Below are 23,335 nucleotides of genomic sequence, written 5' to 3' on the forward strand. Positions count from 1 at the left end.
TAATAATCATCTATCTGTACTGCACAATCTGCTGAGATACCCAGCACTTGGCCCCTTCCTTAGTCCAAAGCAACTCTGGGCCATTCCTGGCTGCTCTGGCCGCCCTAAGAGATTTCCGGAAGCTCCTTCACAACAGGATGCCTGACATTCGCATCAGTAGTCCTGGAGTCCTTGCCAATAGGTGGTCGTTAGAAACATTCGCTTCTTGACTGAACGACTGAATGAAAGAAGAGTCACTTCTTTGTCCCGGCATCTTCAGTGGAGGCAGCACCTTCTCTCACCTCTGCAAGGACAGTGGCGCGTCCCTGTCTGCCCACGACTGAGGGGCGTCGGGACGGGGGAGGGTTCGGTGCCCAAACCGACCAAGTCCCGGGCACATGGGGATGCGTTGGTCACCCTGCTTTGACCCTGTGATTCGAACCGGTCACCTCCGAGCTTCACCACAGGGCACCGGGTGAGGACGTTTTGGGGAGAGCCTTTTATGTCAATGGTTTTCGGGCTTTGGTCTTAGGCCCGTCAGAATCCCCAGAGAAACGGCTTCCAATCTTCTGCCCGGAGAGTCGAGCCCTGTGAGCCCTCAGGATACAATGTCCAGACAGTCCCTTAATCGTTCTGGTTTCAGTATTGTGTCACCACCCTCACTCTGCCTGGCCTCCCTCAGTCCCTCTGTCAGCCTCCGCGTGCCAGCCTGGCCCGCCTCCATTTTCACAGGGTGCGGCCACAACCCCAAACAGCACCACATCCTCACAAGGCTGAGGGACGCGACCACGAGAAGGACTTTCTCCTTGACGCTCCCCAACCCCAACCCGTTTCCGCGAGGACAATCTTTCCCAGAAGTCCCCGGCACACGCCTCCTTAGGTCTCATTGGGCAGAGCTGGGTCACATGACCACACTTGGGCCAATCACCGGCAAGAGCACCGAGGGGGACAAAATTGGCTTTTACGAAGTATGGGGCTTCCCCAGTGTTGATGCTGTAAGGTCAGAGTTGGTTTCGCGAGGGAGGACGGGACAGGCATGTGCGGTGGCCACCCAAAATGGCTGCCTCCGCGATATTAGCACAGCATTGTTTTCCATCCCAGGTGGGGTCTACGGACTCCAGTTCTAAAGGCTTCTCACCTTTTTAAAAGTACTTGGGAGCCTCTCAGCTTTGACCTTCCCAGGAAGGGGGCCTGCTTGGGCCATTTGGGGATAAGAGTCTTACAAAACTGAACATATCTAACACCTGGTTGAGAGGTGCCTGCCTGTAGGCACGAGAAGCCTCCCGGAAAAGGAATCACCTAAAAAAAGAAGGGGTTCATTCCATCACTGCTTCAGCCGCCATTTATTGATCACCTACTGTGTGCCAGCCATGGTGATCAGGGCTAGTGGTGAACAGGACAAATGTAAAGGGCAAACAACTGTCACTCTCCATCCCAGCGCCCATCGGCTCATGGGGCACCCAAGGGAGAACGACCTCTATTAGAATAAGGAAAATCTGCAAGAGCAGTTTCTGGAACAACATGCTGAGCACTTAGAAGCACTGCATCAAAGCCTCAATGAGGGAGCATAGGTGGCACAAGGCGGGGCAGAGGGGACTTACCTGCTTGTGACATTTGTGGAGATCATTTGTGCTCTGGATGGACGCAGTAGGCTGAGCACGGAGCCGGGCGGGGTGGGGGAGGGGCAGCGGGGAGGGTCGAGGCGTTTACAAGACCAGCGAGATATCCCTGGACTCTCCCAACACCAGTCGGGAGGAACTTAAGGGCGGCCGGAGTTCCTTTAGATCTGCGGGGGTGACTGTACTGTCAATGTGACCTGTCCCCGGGTTGGTATGTGGGGACGAAACATGAATTTCAGAATTTAGGGAGAATTAGAGGAGTCACCCATCAATTCTCTACGCCGATGTCGCCGCCTCTAGAAATTTGCTTCAGTTTATTATATACAAAAATAGAAAAAAAAAACCAACCAAGTATAATGAGGTCCCACATACCCATTACCCAGCTTCAAAAAGTATCACGACATGGCCAATCTTGTTTCTGGTCTCCCTCGTGCTCCTGGTATTATTTTGAGGCAAATACCAGATTTTATCATTCTGTCCATAAATATTTCAGGATGCAGCTGAAAGATAAAGGCTCTTAAAAAAACCAAAACAAAAACATGACCACAATACCACTATCACATTAAAACATCAGGGAGTCCTTAGTATCATCCAATATCCAGGCCGTGTTCAAATTCCCAGCTGTCTCGTAAATGTCATATGCTTTGTTACAGTTTGCTTCAGGATCGAAAGAAGTTCCACATACTCCATAAATCTTAAGCCCCTCGGGAATTCCAGATCGAAACAAAAGCCGGAACAAAATTGGATTTCTCTATCCCTACTTTATATTTTGTGAAATTGCAATCGTGGAGAGGGTATTTTTTTTTCCCTTATTAAAAAAAAAAAAAAAAATTTCAAAGGCAATGTCACTAGTCGTTATGAAAGCTATTTCCATGGCCCCAAGTTTCTAGCCTCATAACCAGAAGCACTTGGCAATTTGACTGCCCATCAGTGTTGGCGGGGGAGTCATTTCCCACCAGCATCCATCCGGACTGTAGGGTTCCTCCTGTAAAGGTCACACGCCCTCAAGATCTCCTCTGAGGCCTAATTAAGTCAGAGGTGCCAAATCAGCCACCAGAGGGCTCCCAAAGAACTCCATGAACTTGGGGGTTACCCAAAAACCCCACTTGGTGCATTCTAATACAGACACTGAACATGCCGGGCAGGGACTTGTCTCCTGGCTCAGGTCAGATTCTGCCAGGAGAATAGGCCAAGCCTCAGGGAGATGAGGCTCCCCAGGGTGGGGTGGAAAAGGACCAGGTTCGCTGCCGGTTGCCCTGGCAAAAGATTTGAGGCTCACAGCCCTCCCCACCCTCCAGTGGTGGTCTTAGCAGATCCGCTTGGAGAGACACAGTACAGAGATGGGGAGTCTTCTGTGCTAATTAGCTCCTCATAGCCCCGTGATTGCTAATAAACCCTTTATTTATTGAGTACACAAAGAGAGCGTTGTTTTAAGTGATGTTAAGCAAATGCAAGTAGGGATGGTCAATGTGAAATCACACACCCAGGAAGGAACACAAGCCTGAGAGCCTGGACACCCTGGCCTTATAAATCTCTCCATTTCCAGGCCTTGTTGCTGGAAACCGAAGAGTTGGGACGGGAGCCATTGATTGGATCTCGTCCTTCTCTGTTGGGAGTTTTGTTGAGGGACTGTATTCCTTTGCTAGGGTTGTACAACGGGCTGATTTACAACAGTAAATCATCTCACTGTTCTGGAAGGCTGGAAGTCCTAACTCGAGGTGTCAGCAGGGCTCTGCTCTCTCTGAGACTCTAGGGGAGAGTCCTTCCTTGCCTCGTCTAGCTTCTGTGTCTGCCCGAAATTTTTGGTGTTCCTTGGCTTGTAGATGGCTGCCTCATTGCTGTCTCTTTTCACATCTTCCCCCCCTCTGTGCATGTCTGTCTCTATGTCCAGATTTCCCTGTTTTACAAGGACACCAGTCATACTGGATTAGAGCCACCTCCCCCCATGACCTCATTTTAACTTGATTACTTCTGTAAAAACACTACCCCCCCCCCCCCCAAACAGGTCACGTTCTAAGGTATGATGGGATTAGGACTTTGTATCTTTTTCGGTGGACACATTCAACCCACGTTTGGAAGGCCTGTAACAACACACCCATGAACTGGGCACGCTAGTGGGTCACACAATCCTGAGGCTCTGAAATAAAGTTACAAGTCCCCAAAGGTATCATGATAACACAAAGATAACGATGATGTGAAAAACTACATACTGTGACTTTACCAAGAAATGTGATTATACCCCAAGTTGCATTAAACTCACTAGATTTGATGTTTTCCTATGATCATTGGTACAGAAAGTACATGCCGAACAAGGTATCACAAATCTAGATTGTTTTTCTTTGGTTTTGTTTGTTTTTTGTTTTTCTCTAAAAAGGTACATCAGAGAGTGATTATTGTGCTACCCAACAGGCTATCACAGAACTCTTTTATATAGTAAATAAACACTCAGAACTCTTTTATGCATTAAGCACAGAGAACTTGTATATCTTAAGCATTCACCAAATCAGAATTCACACCCCTTTTCGGGAACACAAGCGTCTGTTACATAAATGAGCCCCTGTCTACTTTAGCTCATTGCCAGCAGGAAAAAAACCCAGTCATTCTCTAGGGTTTTACCAGAATGTTCATGGCCCAGCAGGCACTGGTCCCAACAGGTACCGCTTCAGCTCCTGACATGGTTTCTCAATGAACAGTGTCAGGGCCAGCCCAGTGAGGAAGGTCAGCAAACAGTGTCCAGAGAAAAGGTAGAACTGGAGAGAAAGAGGGGCAGAGTGAATGCAATCCTACTACCAGATTTGTACTGTGTTTGGTTTTAAAGGGCATCATCCCGGCCGTATGATCTAGATCTGTAAGACCCCCAGCCCTGAACGTTAAAACTAAGGTAGGAGCGCCTGGGCGGCTCAGCCAGTTGAACATCCCACTCTTGACTTCGGCTTGGGTCACAATCTCACAGTTCGTGAGTTCGAGCCCCGCATCGAGCTCGGTGCTGACAGTGCAGAGCCTGCGGGGGATTCTCTCTCTCCTTCTCTCTCTGCTCCTCCCCCACTGGCTCTCTAACTGCCTCTCAAAACACACAAAAATAAACTTAAAATAAATCGGATGAATAAAATCGAAGAAAGATATTATCCCAAAGCCCTCCCTCAAAGAAAGCAAAGGACAATAGGCTCCTAGCAGCCCCCACAACAAAGCGAGCTTCTCTCCCCGAGCCAGTGGGCTGCGTGGTGGCTCCAGCAGAGAAGGGACACTGGAGCCACAAGAGAGCAGAGAGTGGGGACTCACTCACCATGTTGGTGTCGCTGTAGTGAATGAGCGTTTCTTGAAGCCCGTTGTAGAGCATGATGAGGATCGGATGAACCAGGTAGCAAGCGTAACTGATGCTGGCCAGGAAAGCCCAGATGTGGCAGGAGAGGAGCCTGTTCACCAGCCCTGGAGGGAACGGGCAGCCTGACTTACGGAGCCATGACTCCGCCCGGTCCCTCTGGGCGCTGTGCACCTGTGTGCGTGGACTTCTAAGAAGGCCTTTATTCTCTTGATTTTTAAGAGGAGGTGCCCCACACCAAACCAAACTTTGCAGGAATGTGAAAAAAATAAGAGACGCTAATACAGCGTTTCCAGTCAGTTGACTTCCTCAGTACGACCTCAAGCCCTGAGCACCGACCATTCCGCGTGGGAAACAAGGAACCAAGTCCTTCCACCGGCCTGGGTTCTGGCTCAAGACGCAGCACGGGAGCTGCTGGGCCCTGGGACGAGGTGGTTCGCGTCACCTGGCCTCAGGCTCGTCCTGTGTTACTGAGAGGCTTGCCTCTGGTCAACGTGTAGGTCCCTTTCGGGACAAATATTCCGTAACTCGGTATAACTTCTAGAACTGCGTTATCCCACGCGGTAGCCACGAATGTCCTTATAGAAGGCGGAAGAGGAGACACAGACACACAGGGGAGAGGCAGGGCGAGAAAGCCGTGTGAAGGCGAGGCAGAGACCGTAGTGACGCACTTTCGGGCCGGGAACTCAGGGCTTGCTGGCAGCCATGGAACAGATGCCCCCTCGGGGCTTCCAGAAGGACCTTGCCAACACCTTGATATTGGGTTTCTAGTTTCCAGAACTATGAGAGGGTTGATTTCTGTTGTTTCAAGCCATGAAAGAAAGGCAAGAAAGGACAGGAATGAGGGAAGGAAGGAGGGAAGGAAGGAAGGAAAAAGAAAAAGAAGAAAAGAAAAAACTTGTTTCTCCTTTGCATGAGGCTCATCTCAAGTGCTCAGTCATGCATCACTGTTGTATCAGTTGCTTAGGGCAAAATCTTTGTCATCCCAAATTCGGTTCTTTCTCCCATATCCCACAGAGTGCCACCATCTGTCTTTAAAACTGTCTATCTCAAACTGGACCATTTCTTCCCATCTCCTCCACTACCCCCCGCATCAAACCCACCAGCTCCTACTCCCTGGACCTGTACAGTAGCTTCCTGACGGATCCATTGGTCTCTCTGCTGTCCTTCTTGCTGCCCTGCAGTCTTCATGCAACGTCCAGAGTGCTCTTTTAAATCACAGGTCAGATTACGTTACATGGCTTTTAAAATAAAATCCGGGGCGCCTCGGTGGCTCACTCGGTTGGGCGTCCGACTTCGGCTCAGGTCACAGTCTCGCAGTTTGTGAGTTCGAGCCCCGCGTCGGGCTCTGTGCTGGCGGCTCAGAGCCTGGAGCCTGTTTCGGAGGCTGTGTCTCCTCCTCTCTCTGCCCCTCCCCTGCTCATGCTCTGTCTCGCTCTGTCTCTCAATAATAAATAAATGTTAAAAAAATTAAAATAAAATCCAGTCCTTCCCCTGGGCCTTGAAGACCCTGCATGACCCGGCTGCTACCTTCCTCTGTGTTCTCATTCCCATCTCTCTCCCACCTTGATCTTGATTCCTGTCTCACCGGTCTTTTTGCTGCTTCTCCCGCCCACTAAGCTCGTTCCAGTCTTGAGACCTCTGCCACACCATCCCTTTGCCTGCAAATATTTGCAAACTCACCCCTACTCCAGTTACCCTCCGATCCCGGCTTTATTTTTATTCCCTATATATATCCACGCTGGAATTATACACGTATTTACTTAACCTGGCTCCAGATTTGTTTCCGATGGCTGCTGCAACAAATTGCACAAATGGCTCAAAACAACAACAATCGGGGCACCTGGGTGGCTCAGTCGGTTAAGCGGCCGACTTCGGCTCAGGTCATGATCTCGCGGTCCGTGAGTTCGAGCCCCGCGTCAGGCTCTGTGCTGACAGCTCAGAGCCTGGAGCCTGCTTCAGATTCTGTGTCTCCCTCTCTCTGACCCTCCCCCGTTCATGCTCTGTCTCTCTCTGTCTCAAAAATAAATAAACGTTAAAAAAAAATTTTTTTTAAACACAACAACAATCTACTCTTGCGTCATTCTAGAGACAAGAAGCCCCAAACCAGTATGGCTGGAATCACGGTGTGGACAGGGCCACACTCCCTCTGGAGGCTCTAGGGGAGAATCCATTTCTTGTCTCCTCCGACCCCTCCCAGCTTCTGGCTCTCCTTGGCTCGTGGCCCCTCCCAACAACATCAGCGGTTTCAAATGTGTCCCCACTCCATCTTCGTGTCGCTGTCTCCTCTGAGAGTGTCCCTCTATCCTCCTCTTTGGAGGGTACACGTGACCGCATTTAGGGCCCATATAATCTCCCCGCCTCCCAATCTCGTAATCGCCGCCATCACATCTGCAAAGTCCCAGTTGGACCTGATCTACCAGGGGCCGTTATGCAGCTTACTGGAGTCTCCCGGGCTGTGTCCCCTACCCCCCTGTGATCTCCTACAACAGAGACGTTTTTTCTTGTCTACTGCTCCACATCCTGTGCAACTTGAACAGCGCTTGGCGTAAAGCGAGCATTCTGGAAGTATTTTATATGATTGAGAGAACAGAGATGGACTCGCCGGCCAAAGATACCTTTGCCCCAAGTGAATGTCAAGGGATAAGATCAACCAAGACATTTCTGGGGAGCAAACAATATAGTTATAGGAAAATTAAGGCAACGGAGAGCCCGTGTCACGCAGGTAAACGAAACACAAAAGAACATCCTTAAAGCAAGCAACCTCCTGGTCACGTCATGAGCCACAACTGGCTCCAGTCAACTGTTAATCACATTAAATTAGTGTTGTTAATTCAGACCCTGTTGGTTTTGTAGTTTTATGGTTACTTTATTATTTTTTCTGAAGACTTTATTTTTAAGTATTCTCTACACCCGTCATGGGGCTCGAGCTTACAAACCCGAGCTCAAGGGTCGCATGCTCCACTGACTGAGCCAGGCAGATGCCCCCTTTTGATTACATTTTTTTAATGTTTATTTATTTTTTCATTTTTTTTTCAACGTTTTTTTTAAATTTTTTTATTTTTGGGACAGAGAGAGACAGAGCATGAACGGGGAAGGGGCAGAGAGAGAGGGAGACACACAGAATTGGAAACAGGCTCCAGGCTCCGAGCCATCAGCCCAGAGCCTGACGCGGGGCTCGAACTCACGGACCGCGAGATCGTGACCTGGCTGAAGTCGGACGCTTAACCGACTGCGCCACCCAGGCGCCCCAAATGTTTATTTATTTTTGAGAAAGAGTGAGAGCGTGAGCAGGGGGAGGGGCAGAGAGAGGGGGAGACACAGAATCTGAAGCGGGCTCTAGGCTCTGAGCGGTCAGCACAGAGCCCGGCACGGGGCTCCAACCCATGAACCGTGAGATCATGACCTGAGACAAAGTTGGATGCTTAACTGACTGAGCCACCCAGGTGCCCCGTTTTTGTGGTTACTTTATAACCACATTTGTTTTGACTTTATAAATCTATGTATTATAACATAAAAATTTGTATCTAGATTTATGTATGCTCATGTTTAGGTAAAATTAGAATTGAAATAATTTAAGCCAATACTAAGGATCCCCAAAGACTTCTTGTTCCTTTGGAATGGGTCCATGTACTACCAAAGTTCGAGGACCCCTGAAGGAGAGACGGCACCACCGAAAGGTTTTAACTGGGGGAGTCACGTGGTCAGAAGATGACTCTGGCAATTCAGCACGGAACCAAACCCTCATGGTCTACACTGGCCCTGACTCAGACGATGGAAAGATGATTTGAGGCATCAGGACCCCCCTTCTCACCCTGAGAGTCTCGGTGACACACTTCCTCAAATGTTCCTTTACAGATATACTTTCCTAAAGGTCACCAGGTGGACACATATTTTCTAGGATTGAACCTCACCCGTCACCTCCTACCTTGACCTGCTAACCAATCTTGCTATCTTATGGCACCAGAGACGCAAACCTAGAACATCAGTCGCGCCCGCAATTGTGATTGGCTAATGACAACACTCTTTGAAAACACGTATCACTCAAGAACGCATCAAAGGACTTGTCTGTCGTCTGGATTAACGGAGGCGTTGTCCATGCTCAGGCTAAGAATTGCTAGCATTTACTAACTCCACGGTAATGATAACGCTGCAAATCTGATTGATCTTTTAAAAAATATTTATTTATTTATTTATTTTGAGAGAAAGAGAGAGAATGCGAGTGGGTGAGGGGCAGAGAGAGAGAGAGAGAGAGAGAGAAAATCCCAAGCAGGCTCTGCACTGTCGGCGCAGGGCCCCGCATGGGGCTTGAACTCACAAATGGTGAGATCACGACCTGAGCCGAAATCAAGAGTTGACACTTAACTGACGGAGCCATGCAGGTGCCCCAAATTTGATTAATCTTCTTTTTTTCTTTGTAGTGTTTATTTGTTTTTGAGAGAGAGAGAGAGAGAGCTGGGGGGGGGAGGGCAGAGAGAGAGAGAAAGAGAATGGATCCCAAGTAGGCTCTGCACCATCTGGACAGAGCCCGATGCAGGGCTAGATCTCACAAACCATGAGATCACGACCTGAGCCAAAATCGAGAATCGGACGCTCAACCGCCTGAGCCACCCAAGTGCCCCCAATTTGATTAATCTTCTAACTTGACCTAAGACTCTCCCCCCAGCAAGTTATTCTTCATTTAGCACGACTTTTACAAGAGACAAGAATACTGTTATGCTACCACCATATCGTGGGCAGTCTGTGCCAGGCCAGGGAGAGGAGTTGCCTATGTTCTGAGGCTCTGGGGACAGCTCATGGTCATTGTCACCAGGTGGGAGCAGTGTTAGGGTGGGGTCCTGTGATTCAAACAGCTGCCCAGAAATGCAAATACATCCGTCAGCGAGAACGCGGCCCATTTCTCCTTTAACATCATGTCTCCATAGAAGGGAAAGCGTTTAAAATTAAAATATTAAAGAACAAATTCCTCACCCTTATATACTCATCAAATTCAGAAACAGTTCTACCAATCCAACATCTGAGAGGGGTCCTATTGCACAGAAACGACGGTCACAGGCTTTGGGCATCGGCTTTTCACTCGGTCCGGGGTTCGTTTTCTAGCTCAACCACTACCGAGCTGCGTGACCTTCAAGTGTTCTCTCCAGGCGCCATCTTTCTCACAGAGAAATAGCACGTTATAGCTGTACCCACAGCGGTGTGGCCGGCGTCACCCAGGATCACCTGGGTGAAATTCTCCATGAGACCTGGCGTAAGCCTGTGCCCCGTCAGCAAGAGTTGTTGTGATCAATTTATCATTTTCCTCCTTAACCCATGAATCCCAAACGCCTTTGCTGAGGCTAAGTGGGTTGGGTTCACAGGCCAAACTTTAAGCTCATCCTGATTATTTCCCTAGGGTATATAAACGTGTCATGACTCCACCTGGCTCTATTTCCAACCCTTCAGGGCTTCTGGCCAGTGCGGGGCCAGAACTCTTTCTGGATGATTCTTGCCAGTCCTTCTCCTGTCATTTTACGACACCCCAAGCATCCAGTCCCTATCTCATGCCAACTAGAAAAGGAAGGAAAAAAGACATCAGGTGACTTGGATAGCCATTTCTAATGTGAAGAAAACCCCTTTCTTGCCATTTAGGCCCCTTTTCTGCTTGACTTTCCACACATTGGGAGCCAGGCTCAATAGACAGTTCCCCAGCTTGTCACAGGGCTGAAGGGGATCTTGGGAACTATTCGGTCTCTACCCTCAGATAAGGAAACCGAGGCCCAGGGTGGGTGTGACCACCACTTTGGTCCCTGCCACTGGTATTTTGTTCTTACTGTAGGACCCTCTTTGTTCTCCTAAATGAAGCTTCTAAAGTAGCTTCATTGGAGAGGCTCAGAACCCACATTTGTACGTAAACCAGTGTAGAAATTGAAAACAGAATATGGGGGGGTTCCCCCAGGATATAAACAAATTGATGTCTTTGAGTCAGTATCAGTCGTTCAACAACAAATAAAAAAGCCCGTCCGCGCACACTGTGTTTTCGCATTTGTCCCCTTTAAAAAGGACACAGTGTGAACCTATAAGCAACCCCCCCGTGCTGCGTTGTACCTCCATAGCCTTCCTGACATGCCAACAGGACCCAGCCCACGGCTGCCGCCCACAGGGTCCGGTGGAGGGCCTGGTACAGAGCAACGGCAGGTGAAGAGGTGATGGAAGTATCATCCACTGCATACGCCAGAGCGACCACTGCGAACAGGGCGGCCAGGGAGCAAGTCCACCCCAGCAGGGCCTGCGTCTACAGGGAAAGGAGAGACACGGGTCAAGCTCGTTCTGGCCACTGTGTATTTACTTCCCTTTACACGAATTTACTTTTGGGTCACTTTCGGTATCTATTTGTAAACCTCGATCAGGGCCCAAAATGTCGCCAACGCAAAAGGTTCGGATTACTGGTGACGATGGGTTAGGTTTGGGGTGCGGTAGGGGGGGAGTGAGGTGTGTGACCACGGAGAGATCTTGGTGGTGACAGCAAAGTTCTGCACCTTGCTTGTGGTGGCGGTCACACAAATCCCCACGTGATAAAATTGCACAAAATGGCCGTGAATCCCAAATAATTATTAAATGAAAGTTTAAGGGGGGAAAAAAAGGGGAGAAAAAGAAGATAATGTTGGAGCCCGCTCTTGACCTCCCATCCTGTTCCTTAAGCTAGTAAGGGTCCTTGATTGGTTCTGTCCCCACCAACAACTCAAGGGCCTCCGGCACCCAATCCATACGTGGGCTGCACCCTCGTCACTGGGGTCATAAAATGGCAGAGGGAGCGGGGGAATGGAGAACTTTCTAGCTCAGAAAATAGCACCATGGGTTAAGTTCTATTCTGGGGCTCAGTTCAAGATCTTAGATTTTAGGTCATCTAACTTGACCTTTTTAGACCCAGATCTGTCTTCCAAGAGTCTCTCTTGCTTCCAAGCTTCAGTTCCCAGGTTGCTATGATAACGTCTCCGTTGAACCAAACTAGCATCTTATCAGTCCACCACCTTGTCTCTAAAGGGAAGCTCTCCCCCCCGCCCCACCCCCCGGGCCTCAGATTCCTGCGGTTGGCTCTGGCTACATGGAAGGAAAGGCATTTCCTCGGGGGCTCTCCACAAGCCCCCCTTTTTAGGCTAGGATCCCCTTCACCTTTTCACTCATGATACACACCGCCCCATCTCATTTCCAGCATATAACACATGCCCCCCGCCGCTTCCAGATTGGGCACTGTGTCCTTATTTTCTGGCTTCTAGAGATTTGTGTTTGGTCTGCCCGTCCCTTCCACCTTGTTTCTCCAGCTCAGCTTGACTTGTGTTCTGGCTCTATGCTTCCTGGTCCTGACTCAGCCCTCGGAGTGGTTCACAAATACCCTGTCCTTGGGGCACCTGGGTGGCTCAGTCAGTTAAGTGTCTGCCTCTTGGTTTCAGATCAGGTCATGATCCCAGGGTCATGGGATCAAGTCCTACATTAGGTTCTGTGATGAGTGTGGAGCCTGCTTGAGATTCTCCCTCTCTCTCTCTCTCGCTCTCTCTCCTTCTGCCCCTCTCCCCTGCTTGCTCACTCTCACTCTCTCTCTAAAATAAAATAAAATGAGGGGTGCCTGGGTGGCTCAGTCGGTTGGGCATCCTGCTTTGGCTCAGCTCAAGATCTCACAGTTTGTGAGTTCGAGCCCCGCGTCAGGCTCTGAGCTGACAACTCAGACCCTGGAGTCTGCTTTGGATTCTGTGTCTCCTCCTGTCTCTGCCCCTCCCATGCTCATGCTCTGTCTCTCTGTCTCTCCATAATAAATAAGCATTAAAAAATAAAATAAAATAAACAAATGTTCTCCCCGCATCTTAGATTTCACCTCTGCCACCAGAGGAACTTTTGCGCAGTTCAAGGGCAACACCAGCTAGTGTTTTAAATAGATTGCCCCAAGTGTAGATTTGAGATCAAGAGATGAGAAGAGCTTCACCAAAGTCAGCTGGACAAGCTAAGAGAGGACAGCAGAAGAAACGATCAGCAGGGATTCCCTGGAAGCATAGGGCTTCACCGGAAAAAATGCATATACAAGGGCTACGTAACTTTTCCCATAGGCTCGAGTTATGATATTCCCCTGTAGATGCACGATTCACTTGTAGATTACAACAGAGTGCCATTAAAGAGGCGCTTCAGCAGGGATTGGTGGAAGATTGCATGGGAGGAGTGGTCAATGAGGAAGACGAACCCGGCTTTCCGGTTTGAGTCTCGAGGTTGGTTGGTGAATCAGAGTGATTACCCGCAAAGGAGCCAGGGAAGGAATTTTACCTGCAAGGTAAAGTAACAGCTTCTTCCCCCTTAGATACCGCATGTCCTGATTCCCAGATGGAACCAATGAATCTGACCAAGAATCCTATCTGTAGAAACCAAGGAGCTCGTGCTATTAAAAAGTAACTATGGGGCAGGGGCACCTGTGTGGTTCAGTTGGTTAAGCGTCGGACTCTTGATTCCGGCTCAGGTCATGATCTCACAGTTTGTGGATTGGAGCCCCGCGTTGGGCCCTGTGCTGACAGCACAGAGCCTGCTTGGGATTCCCTCTCTTTCCCTCTGTCTCTGCCCTCCCATACTGCCCATGCTCTCTCTCGCCCTCTCCCTCTCAATAAATAAATAAGCATTTTTAAAAAGTTATAAGAAGTAACTATGGGAGCCTGGGTGGCTCAGTCAGTTGAGCGTCCAACTCTTGACTTCAACTCAAGTCATGATCTCATGGTTCGTGGAATTGAGCCCCACATCGGGCTCTGGAGCCTACTTGGGATTCTCTTTCTCCCTCTCTCTTTGCCCCTCCTCAACTCTCTCTCAAAATAAATAAATAAACTTAAAAAAATTAATTATGGAAACAAACAAACAAGTAACTATGTTCTTTCAGAAGAGGGCCTTGCCATTGCAATCTCATTGGGTGTGTTTTTCCCATGTCGGGGATTTCTCTGGGTCTGTACCAAGGCTCCAACAGGTGGAACACCGCTGGGTTCCAATTCTGGAGCTTTCTTAAAGGAGCTCCGTGAAGAAAGCAGAGAACCAGGCTTTCGCGAGAAGACAAGGTCTCTCTTATTCTCTGGCACCAAGAGACATTGCTAACGCAACACAACACAATAAAGTACTGAGCAGTCTGCTTCCTGCCCATGGCTTTGGAAGAGCCTGGCCGAATGGGCCACTCCAGTCCCAAACAGGTGCGGCCCTTGCAGTGAAGTATGGGACAAACTTACCTTGGTTTTAAGAATGTTTGCCTGGCGGTTTGGGTGCATGAAAATGCTCAGAAAGAGCCCCACGAGGAATGGTCCGAATCTGCAGTAGGGCTTTGTGTAGTACTCGGAGAAGTACAACACAGTCACGTTTTCACTGAAAAACAAAAGAACATGAGGCAAAAGGTCATGTTTGATCTAGACATGAAGAGAGGAATCTCTCAGATGTCCATCGGCACAATCGGCAAATCCAAAGGAAAATTTGGGGTGCTTCTGTTCATTTCCTCAGTCAGAGCTACAGACGGTACCCTCAGGGTCCTGCCTTGTGCCACAGCTGGACTGCTCAAGTTGCAAACGCCCCTGGGCCCCTCCACCCCGGACCCCAAGGAAATACGATGACCGAGTCCATTTTAAGGAGCTGTGCTGGCAGCTGGCACATCGCGATAGCTCTAAAAATGTGGTTTTCAGAAGTGAACGTCTTCGTGGAACGTCTTCGTGGTTGCTTGGGCCACATCTCCAGAGATTGTGGTCTGAGATGGTGCTTGCTGGAAGCATCAGTGGGATTTAAAGTCTCCCTAGGTGATTCTCATGTGCTTCTAGAGTTGAGGACCTACTCTATTAGATTAGATGGGATTCGATGGGAATGAGCCTCTCCCTCAGGAGAGGACCGGCAGGGCCCGCAGGGGCCAATGATATGACAGGAAGGGCATGGTGTTCCCCTAGTGAAAAAACCTGGGGTGTGTGTCTTCATTCATTCATTCATTCATTCCCCTTGCAAATACATTTGGAGCACAATGTGCGCGAGTCGCGGTGCCGGGCTATTTTGCATCGGGAGGTCAGCGAAGGCTGCTCTGAGAAAATGACGTTTGCACTGACACCTGCAGGACATGAAGAAGCGAGCCCTGCCAAGATCCGGACTTCAAAGGAAAAGCATCCTAGTGTGAGGGAACAGTGAGTGCAAAGGCCTGAGGAGAGAGCGTGCTTGGTGTGTGAGGCTTAGAAGGCTGGTGTGGCTGGTCCAGAGTCAGCACATAGGGGAGTGATGCAGGAGGTCAGACAGGGCTTCTACCGTGAGAGCAGTGGGCAGCCTTTGGAGGAATTTGAGCAGATGACCGACAGCATCTGACTTCCATTTGTATCACTCTGCCTGCTGCAATGAGAACAGATCAGCAAGAAATCGTGCCCCTGTTTCCTGCGTGATGCACAGGGTGGTGACAAGGAAAAATCGTGATATAAACCTCACTGGGGAAGCAAAATAGCATAGCGGGTAAGGTCCTCGGTTCCACTCACACCTATGCCGCTTACTAGCCGTGTGGCCTTGAAGGGATAACCCCCACTTCCGTAAATTTCGGTCTGTCCAGCCAATAATTGAGCTTCCTAGCTGCAAGTCGGCGGCGGGAGGAGAAACCCAATACAGCCGCGTGGGGGCGCTCCTTTCCTCCGAGAAACATTTCAACGGGCAGCCACGCGTTCCTGGTACTTTCGGAGAAGACCCCCCCAGCGCAAGTTGAAAGGGTCAGAAGTTCGGAAACAAAAACGCAATCAACTTTCCCATCCAGGCTGAACATTTCCCACCCAGTTTTTCCACGAGCCACCGCACACAGCGCAAACAGACTGGCACTCGCTGAGCAGCCTCCCTGGGAGGTCCTGGCCATTCCCAGGGCAGGCAAACAAGAGGGCCCGGCTGGGAACCGTGGGTTACCTTGCTTCTGACGGAGCTGCGACCGGAAGGGAGTAAGCCAGGGTGAGCAGAGCTGTGGCAGTGAAAGATGCCAAGAACAGCATGGCCCCGAGGAGGACAAGGACATGTTTACTTCTGCAAAGAGAAGACATTGACAGAAGCACTCTTCAGTTTCCTTCGCTGCAAAATTTGTGCCCAGGAAAGACTTGAAAGCTTGGCAATCAGAGGCACTTCCTGCCAGGCCTGCCTTTGAGAGAGGCTGATGTGGGGGCAGCTGTGAGTCAAGAGAACTGACCACATTTACTGGTCGCACAGCCAGTAAATGTGACCATTTACTGGCTGTGCGACCCTAGGCAGGACCTTGAACTTGATTTTCCTCATCTTCACCCTGAAATGTACTGTGCGGCTCAAGATGTGACCTTGCTTGGGGATGTTCCTTGCCACCCACGAAGCATTACGCGGACATAAATGGTGGTTGATTCGGGAGAGAAAGGACTGTCAGGCGCAGGGGGACGCAGGGATGGGGTTAGGGTAAGAGGCGGTCCAGGGATTCTCCCCCACCCAGATGTAATCTGAGACAAAGTCTGGGTGCAGGGAGTTGATGTGGGGGTAGGAATGAGGGATGGCATGTAGAACAGGGAAGCAGGGAAAACTAACACAAGGATGTGCTGTCAAGGTGGCCAGTACTCAATTCTTCCAGAATGTTCTGTGGAAGATGCGCCTGAAAACTGTCGTGGAAGATGAAAGAAAGAGGCATTTTCCCAGTGTCTTTTATCCCCCATGAGCCAAGGGTGGCTCCACGAAAGTTAATTCCTCCATACTTTGGGACTACACATGTATAAGGCCAAGAAAGATCCCGAAGGAGGCCCAGCTGTAGTATGTAGGAGGTTCTGGGGCAGGAAATGAGATTTAGGGACATAGGCTTTAGGGTTAGAGTAAGGCACTGGTTGCACCTCCTCAGAATCGTGAGGGTTGGGACAAAGACGATGTGCAGTAGTATAGAAGGAATGTCAAACACAGGCGTAAGACAAGACTATCCAGGCATAACCCTGCCCAGATGGTGCCTTTGACAATCCCGTTCCACTGCGTGACGTTGCCACGGTTCTTCATGAGGAGGGGATAAGGGACCGTTCGTTTATCATGAGTGAGGCAAACGGCAAATGATTTTCATCCAGAGTGCCAATTCTAGTTTAGTGTTAATGCTCGGAATGGAGGAGTGTTAGCTCAGTGGTGCTGTGATTGATTAGTAATGTCTGCTGTGAGAGTGGGCTGGGAAGGTATGACAACAATGCTGTCTATTTACTGTTCCTTTTGCCAGACCATTTAGTTCTGGCCTCCTTGGATTACTGGCATTCTATACAAGTGTGTTCTCTAAAGGAAAACAGCTCTACCTTTTACACACCTCCCACCATTTAGAAGCTAAACGTAGTTGCACGGCCACAAGCTTGTATAGTGCTGGTTTTTAGCTGAGGAATTGAAAATCTACCTTTCATGACAGCCTCTAGGAAAGATGCTGACATTGGGGACTCAGGGGTCTTAACTCACAAGGACACTCAAGTAGGTCCCCACCTATTACCTACTCTAGTAGGTCTAGAGTGAGGAGGTACTAAGAATTCATTGTCTTAGGTCAATGGTTAACCATCCAGTCAGGCCATCCAATAAAAACCTGCATGCACCCAAGTCAATATTTGTTTAACTCCCCGGGAGACTTGAGCCCAACCCATGGCACCTCCTCCCAGGAGTCAGACAAGTCTCCACAGGCTAACCGCCTCTATAATAAAACTAATAAAACCTCCTAATCTAGACTGTTATGGGCTGGATTTTGTCCCCCCCCCCCCAAATTCTAACTTCCATCACTTCAGAATATGGCTCTATTTGGAGATAGGGTCTCTAAAGAGATAATGAAGGTGAAATGAGGTCATTGGGATGGGCCCTAATCCAATGTGACTGGTACCTTCATGAGAAGAGATGACAAGACCGACAACCACAGAGCAAAGACCGCGTCAAGACGGCCACGTGAAGACACAGCGAGAGGCCTCAGAAGAAACCAACCCTGTGCCAAAGGGTCCCCTCTGCCAGCTCGGGTCAGTGGTTGTATTGTCTGCCTGTTTGAGGGGACGACTCCTACGACCGTGGGATTGAGAAAGGCCCAGAGCTTCAAGTGCCACCCACTATCCCCATTCTCTCTCAAGAGGGTTGGTGCCTCAGAAGGGCCCGTTCAGGGGCCATATAGCCCAAGAGGAGGAAGGAATGGCCTGAAAAGACCCTGGTATTCTTTGAAAGCCTGTCAGCCCCCAGCATCCTGGCCAGGATGCCCCACAGGATTTTTCTCGCCGTTTCTTCACAAATACCTGTACCAGCAATGAGCATATCCTGCTGCAATTGCCACCTCCGAGGAGACCTGTGGAGGCTCGCCCTTTCTCCTCTGCCAGGGCTGCCGGGCCTGCAGAGGCCTCACACCTGCCCCACCTGTTCCCCGCAGGCGCTTGCCAAGGTCTCCAGAGCTCTTGGAGCAGCCATAGTCCGTCACAGAGCCGAGGCCTGCGACAGCCCCAGAGAATTGGGCCAGGTGCTCCCCTGCCCCTGGAGCTCTGAGGGTTTGACTGCCTTGTGGGAGGGAGCGTCCACCCCCGTGGAGGCCCTGGGGGCCTGAACAGCTCCTGCTCAGGGAGCCCCTCTCCAGCAGCAGCAGGGATCAGCGACCCAGGAGTGTTCCAGGAATCCCCACCCTCTCTAAGGGGCTTGGGGAGGGAAGGGGAGGGGAAGGGAGGTCGGCATCCCAAAGCCACCTTGACCTACTCTCATCCTTCCTTGTCTGATCCACACTGAGGTGAGAGTGGGAGGGCACACTAATTCCTAATCCCCACCGTTCTCAGCGATTTCATCCTGGGAGGTGTGAGAATAAATCAAGGAGGCAGAGAGTGGTACGTCTTTCTACCAGAGGATGTTCGGAGCTATTTTTTTTTAAACCTTCATTTCCAAGATAGAAAGCAATGTGGTTATTAGATCTCATTTCCATCTTATTGTCGGATTTTATTTCAATCTCATATGCTCTTATCAGTTCTATTATGCTATCCAAAATTGCCCTCTCCACCTCCCAGCCCCCACTCTGAGAAAATAAGCCATTTGATTCAGATGCTTTTGTTTCAGGAGACGGGGTAGGGAAGAACTTGCCACATCTTCTGACTCAAACTCACTATACCAGCAAAACCGCCTCTGTGCTGAGTGGAATCCATGGGACATTTTTTTAACGGTTAGTAAAAAGACAAAAAACAAAAACCAAAAAACAGCTCCTGTACATTTAAAGTTAGAAAGCATTGTGTGTTTAAGATATGTGAAAAAGCAGATTTCCCTTTTTTTTTTTTTTTTTTTGGTGTTTAATTCTTAGATTAAAATCAAGATGGCTTGAACGCTTGCATTTGGCTAGAACAGGCAACCTCATGGGTCAGCCTGTGATTCAAAGTCTGTCCTACAAAGAGTAGTAACAGGTAACCACAATATAGAGCTGGTCAAGGCGTATTTAGAACTCCGCTTCACCCCTAGGAGTTAAAAACTTGCAAGTTAGATATGAAAAAATGACTATTTTCTTACATATCCAAATAGCAAGGTTTCTATTTTGTTTTGTGTTATTAGTAACATTCCATATTGGCAACCGTGTAATTGGTGGCCAGAGGACTGAACATTGATAGAAGCTTTAAGGAAAGCAATTTGTCATTATGCTTCAAGAGCCTAGAAGACATTCATGCTCTTTGACCCAGGGATTCCCCTTAAAGATATGCATTCTAAAGAAATATCAGAGTGGAGACTCTGATCTCCACGAAAATAGTTATCAGACGATTATTCATGAAAGCAAGCATAAAATTGGAAATAATCCAAGTATCTAACACCAGGGGAAGGTGTAAGTAGATTACAGTTCATTCCATAGAATGAAACGTTACACACACATTAAAATTATGTTTACTTAAAGTAAATAAATAGGGGCGCCCGGGTGGCTCAGTCGGTTAAGCGACTGACTTTGGCTCAGGTCATGATCTCACGGTTCGTGGGTTTGAGCCCTGCGTCCGGCTGTATGCTGACAGCTCAGAACCTGGAGGCTGCTTCGGATTCTGTGTCTCCCCCTCTCTCTCTGCCCCTCCCCACTCATGCTCTGTCTCTCTCTCTCTCTCTTTCAAAAAATAAACATTAAAAGTTTTTTTTAATAAATAGATAAAATTGTGTCTCTTAGAAGTAGGCTTAGAAAACGCTTACGTCATGTAACTATTAAAAGAAAGATACTGATGTATATACACAGAAGCCTTTCATGTTTAAAAAGTGGTGCGGAAAAAGATCAGGAAGATAAACACAGAAATACTGACAGGGAATTCACCTCTTCTTGAGTGAGGAATGGGTCTAGGGTGATGGTTTTCCCCTCTATTCACCCTACTATCTTCCCATACCTCTTAAACTGAACATGTATGTTAACAACAAAAAAAAGGGAAAAATCTTTTAAGATATGGCATGGATATTCCACAAGCTATAAGTGTCCTCGTGAATTATTGAGGCCTGAGAGCTTTTCTAGAACTAACAAAAATTACGGTAATAAATATCTGATGGGGGGAACAGGTACACTGATGTATCGCTGGGGGCGCGGTCATTACTTCCCTCTTTCTGGAGAACAACCGCACAATATGTAACAAGCAGCAAGAAATCGTTCCTGCGCTTTGACCTAGTCATTCCACTTGGAAATGGGTCCCCAAGGAAATGAACAGGAGGAAAAAGTAGTACGTTCAAAGACAGTCACTGAGGTGCCATCTGGAGTCATGAAACACTGGAAATGATGTAGATGCCCGACCATAACAATGGCATAGAAATCCTAAAACCGCTGAGTATGTGGATCGTGTCGCTACGCGGAAATGTTTACAAAGGCAGGTGAATGGAAAAGACTGAGACTAGAGATTACACACGCCCTGATTACGACCCTGCAAAAACACAGAGGGGTGTGTGCAGGACGAAGCTTGGAGGAGAACGTGGAGAAAGATAAACAGAAAAGGATTCGGTGTCCACACTGCTCTGAAAAGTTCGTTTCCTGAATCGCAAAGGCTGCTCTGCCCAGAGCTGGAGCGCTCGCTGGGAGTGCCGTGGGAGAGGTCCCGTGGCCAGACCCGCCGGTCCCGGGGGACACTCACTTTCTGTGGATGAGGACGATCGCCGGCGTGATGAGATGGCACTGAAAATCGTTGGCCAGGTACCACGTCCAGCCATTACACTGAAATGAGAAGAGCAGAGGTCACTCACTGGGGCCACTCGCTCACCTTCCTGGGGCTGGGGAGGTGTGGGGGGGTGGGGGGGGCGGTCCAAGGGAAGAGAAAGGAATTTGGGGCCACAGGATTTCACATACCTCATCTCACTTAATCCTGTAAGGAGCCTAGGTGCTGAATATTGTTACTGCCAGGTTACAAAAGGGAAATGCAGAGCTTTCTCTCTTGAAAAAAAGCAGTAAAAGCTAAGCTCCCAGGGCAGTTGGAGGAACTCAACTCCACCCCGTTACACGAATGTAAGGGACAATTATCGTTTTGGTGCCCTCAGAGCCGGTAAGGGTCCCTGTTGTCCTCTCTTCCCTGCTTTGCCGGCCCTCCCCAGCCCCGGGGAAGGAATGTGCTCATCTAGATTGGAAGCCTGGCTCCAGACGAGCTTGTGCCGGAGAGCCCAGAGTTCCCACGTGTGACGGACGTGCGGTCGTCTGGCCAAAGCCACATCTTTCCGCGGGCTGTCCGTGTTGGTGTGAAATGAGCCAGTTACCTGCCTCATTCTTCTTCAATGTGACGAAGTTCCTGGGGGCAGCTCCCTCCAGGGCTCCGGAGATAAAAGGCTCCTTGCTCCCTCCAGTCCCCAATCTGGTCCTCGAGAGCCCAGACTTATCCAGCACAAGCGACAGCTTTCCTTGTCCCGGCTAAAGGGAAGTGCCCGAGGTGGGGGATCGGTGAGACCTCCAGGCCAGACGGCCCTCACACGTCCGCTTTCAAGGACCAAGGTGGGCTTTGCCTCAAACAGGTGGCTGGCTCGTGTCCTCGCCACTGATTCCCACGTGGGGCCCAGGCCGGTCCGCACCTGGCACACACGATTCAATTACCCCTATTTCACTTTCGTTGACTCCGATGTCATCGTGAGGATCTGAGGGCTTCGGGGGAAGCCCCAGCCAGTATAGACAGATGTTGTGGCTCTGTCTGATCTGGCTTGAGATGGAAAAACGACTCATTATGGCGCAGGTGAGTTGCAATGTTCCATCCCAGTTACAGGCCGTCTGCGTGAAGGTAAGGTAAGTCTCCTTTCTCTGTGGGGTGTGACATGGAATCTTGACGGAGCAAGGCTGGCCGCTTCCGGACACGTACCTGCACGGTTGGCCCCTCAGTACCCACTACCCTGCTCCCTCCCTCTGCTTTTCACAGCAACTGCCCCTGCCAAGGCTGGTTTGGTAACACTCACCCATCCCGAGAGGCTAGTCTCCCTGCCCCCAGCCACCCCCTTCCTATGGCTTCACCGTTACTCCAGAGAAAGTGCCAGAAGAAAGGGCATCAGACCCAGGCCGGCCCTTGGAAAGTTCACGAACCACGTGAAGTGACACCCCGCGTTGGCCCGTGCCCATCTGCCTGTTCCCAGCCCATGACGCAGGACTCACCGCGTTTGGGACCCACAGGAAATTATTTAGCAACAGCAGATTCGTCCACCACGCTCGCCGGCAGTTATCCACGTGGAACTTGGGCACTTCCCAGACGGGTCCCCAGGGAACAAGAGAGAACAATCCAGCCAGCAAGCACACCGAATACATGTGAAGGGGCTGCAACCTGGCAGGAAAGAGCCAGAAGAGAGAAGGGGACTCTCCACCGTGGTTCCATTCAGTCCCCGGGGTGAGCGACAGAGACGCTCTGAAACGGATTGTGCTGGGTGGGCGACCAGCTGCCCATACCTCAAACGTTCCTACGCTCGTGGGTAAAAAATTCTTGAGCTCCCACCCCAGGGCTCCGGTGATGCTGAGGCAAACATACGTCAGTCACTGAGCAGGTGGTGATGAACTCATGATTTGTGAGTTCGAGCCCCGCGTCGGGCTCTGTGCTGACGGCTCGGAGCCTGGAGCCTGCTTCCGATTCTGTGTCTCCCTCTCTCTCTCTGCCTCTCCCCTGCTTGTGCTCTCTCTCTCTCTCTCTTTCTCTCAAAAATAAATAAATAAACATTAAAAGAAAAAAAAAAAAAAGAAATACTCCTGTCAGGGGAAAAGTACCTCTATTTTACCGATGGGGAAATCACGGAAGTTTGGGTGACTTGGCCAAGGTGGCCCAACCACCCAGCGGCACTGAGGTCTGCCACCAGCTCACATCCTTCCCCCTGTGGCCACCCTGGATGACAATGCCTTTCCTCGCTCCTTCCCTCTTTTCCTTTCTCCCTCCTTGTTTTCTTTCTCCCTCCCTTCCTTCATACCCTACCTCCTTCCCAGCTACGAAGACGGTGGGGGAAAGGCACAGGTGTCCTTTAGAAACAGAACGCCAGCCCTATCTGCCACCTGCTT

General features: G+C 49.8%; 1 protein-coding gene across 1 annotated transcript in view; it reads right to left on the bottom strand.

The window, feature by feature from the left end:
• Positions 1 to 3,793: 3,793 nt before the first annotated feature.
• Positions 3,794 to 23,335, bottom strand: part of LOC131490010 (O-acyltransferase like protein-like) — a 29,283-nt gene continuing 9,741 nt past the window's right edge. The window contains exons 3-9 of the mRNA XM_058691934.1: positions 22,451 to 22,616; positions 20,961 to 21,040; positions 15,817 to 15,930; positions 14,139 to 14,271; positions 11,002 to 11,188; positions 4,882 to 5,024; positions 3,794 to 4,348 (exon numbers count right to left, since the gene is read on the bottom strand). Coding sequence (XP_058547917.1) covers positions 4,223 to 4,348; positions 4,882 to 5,024; positions 11,002 to 11,188; positions 14,139 to 14,271; positions 15,817 to 15,930; positions 20,961 to 21,040; positions 22,451 to 22,616 — 949 coding nt within the window. The 3' untranslated portion in view covers positions 3,794 to 4,222. The remainder of the gene's footprint in view (positions 4,349 to 4,881; positions 5,025 to 11,001; positions 11,189 to 14,138; positions 14,272 to 15,816; positions 15,931 to 20,960; positions 21,041 to 22,450; positions 22,617 to 23,335) is intronic.

This window comes from Neofelis nebulosa, chromosome 11, assembly GCF_028018385.1.
Source record: "Neofelis nebulosa isolate mNeoNeb1 chromosome 11, mNeoNeb1.pri, whole genome shotgun sequence".
NCBI classification, from domain to species: domain Eukaryota; kingdom Metazoa; phylum Chordata; class Mammalia; order Carnivora; family Felidae; genus Neofelis; species Neofelis nebulosa.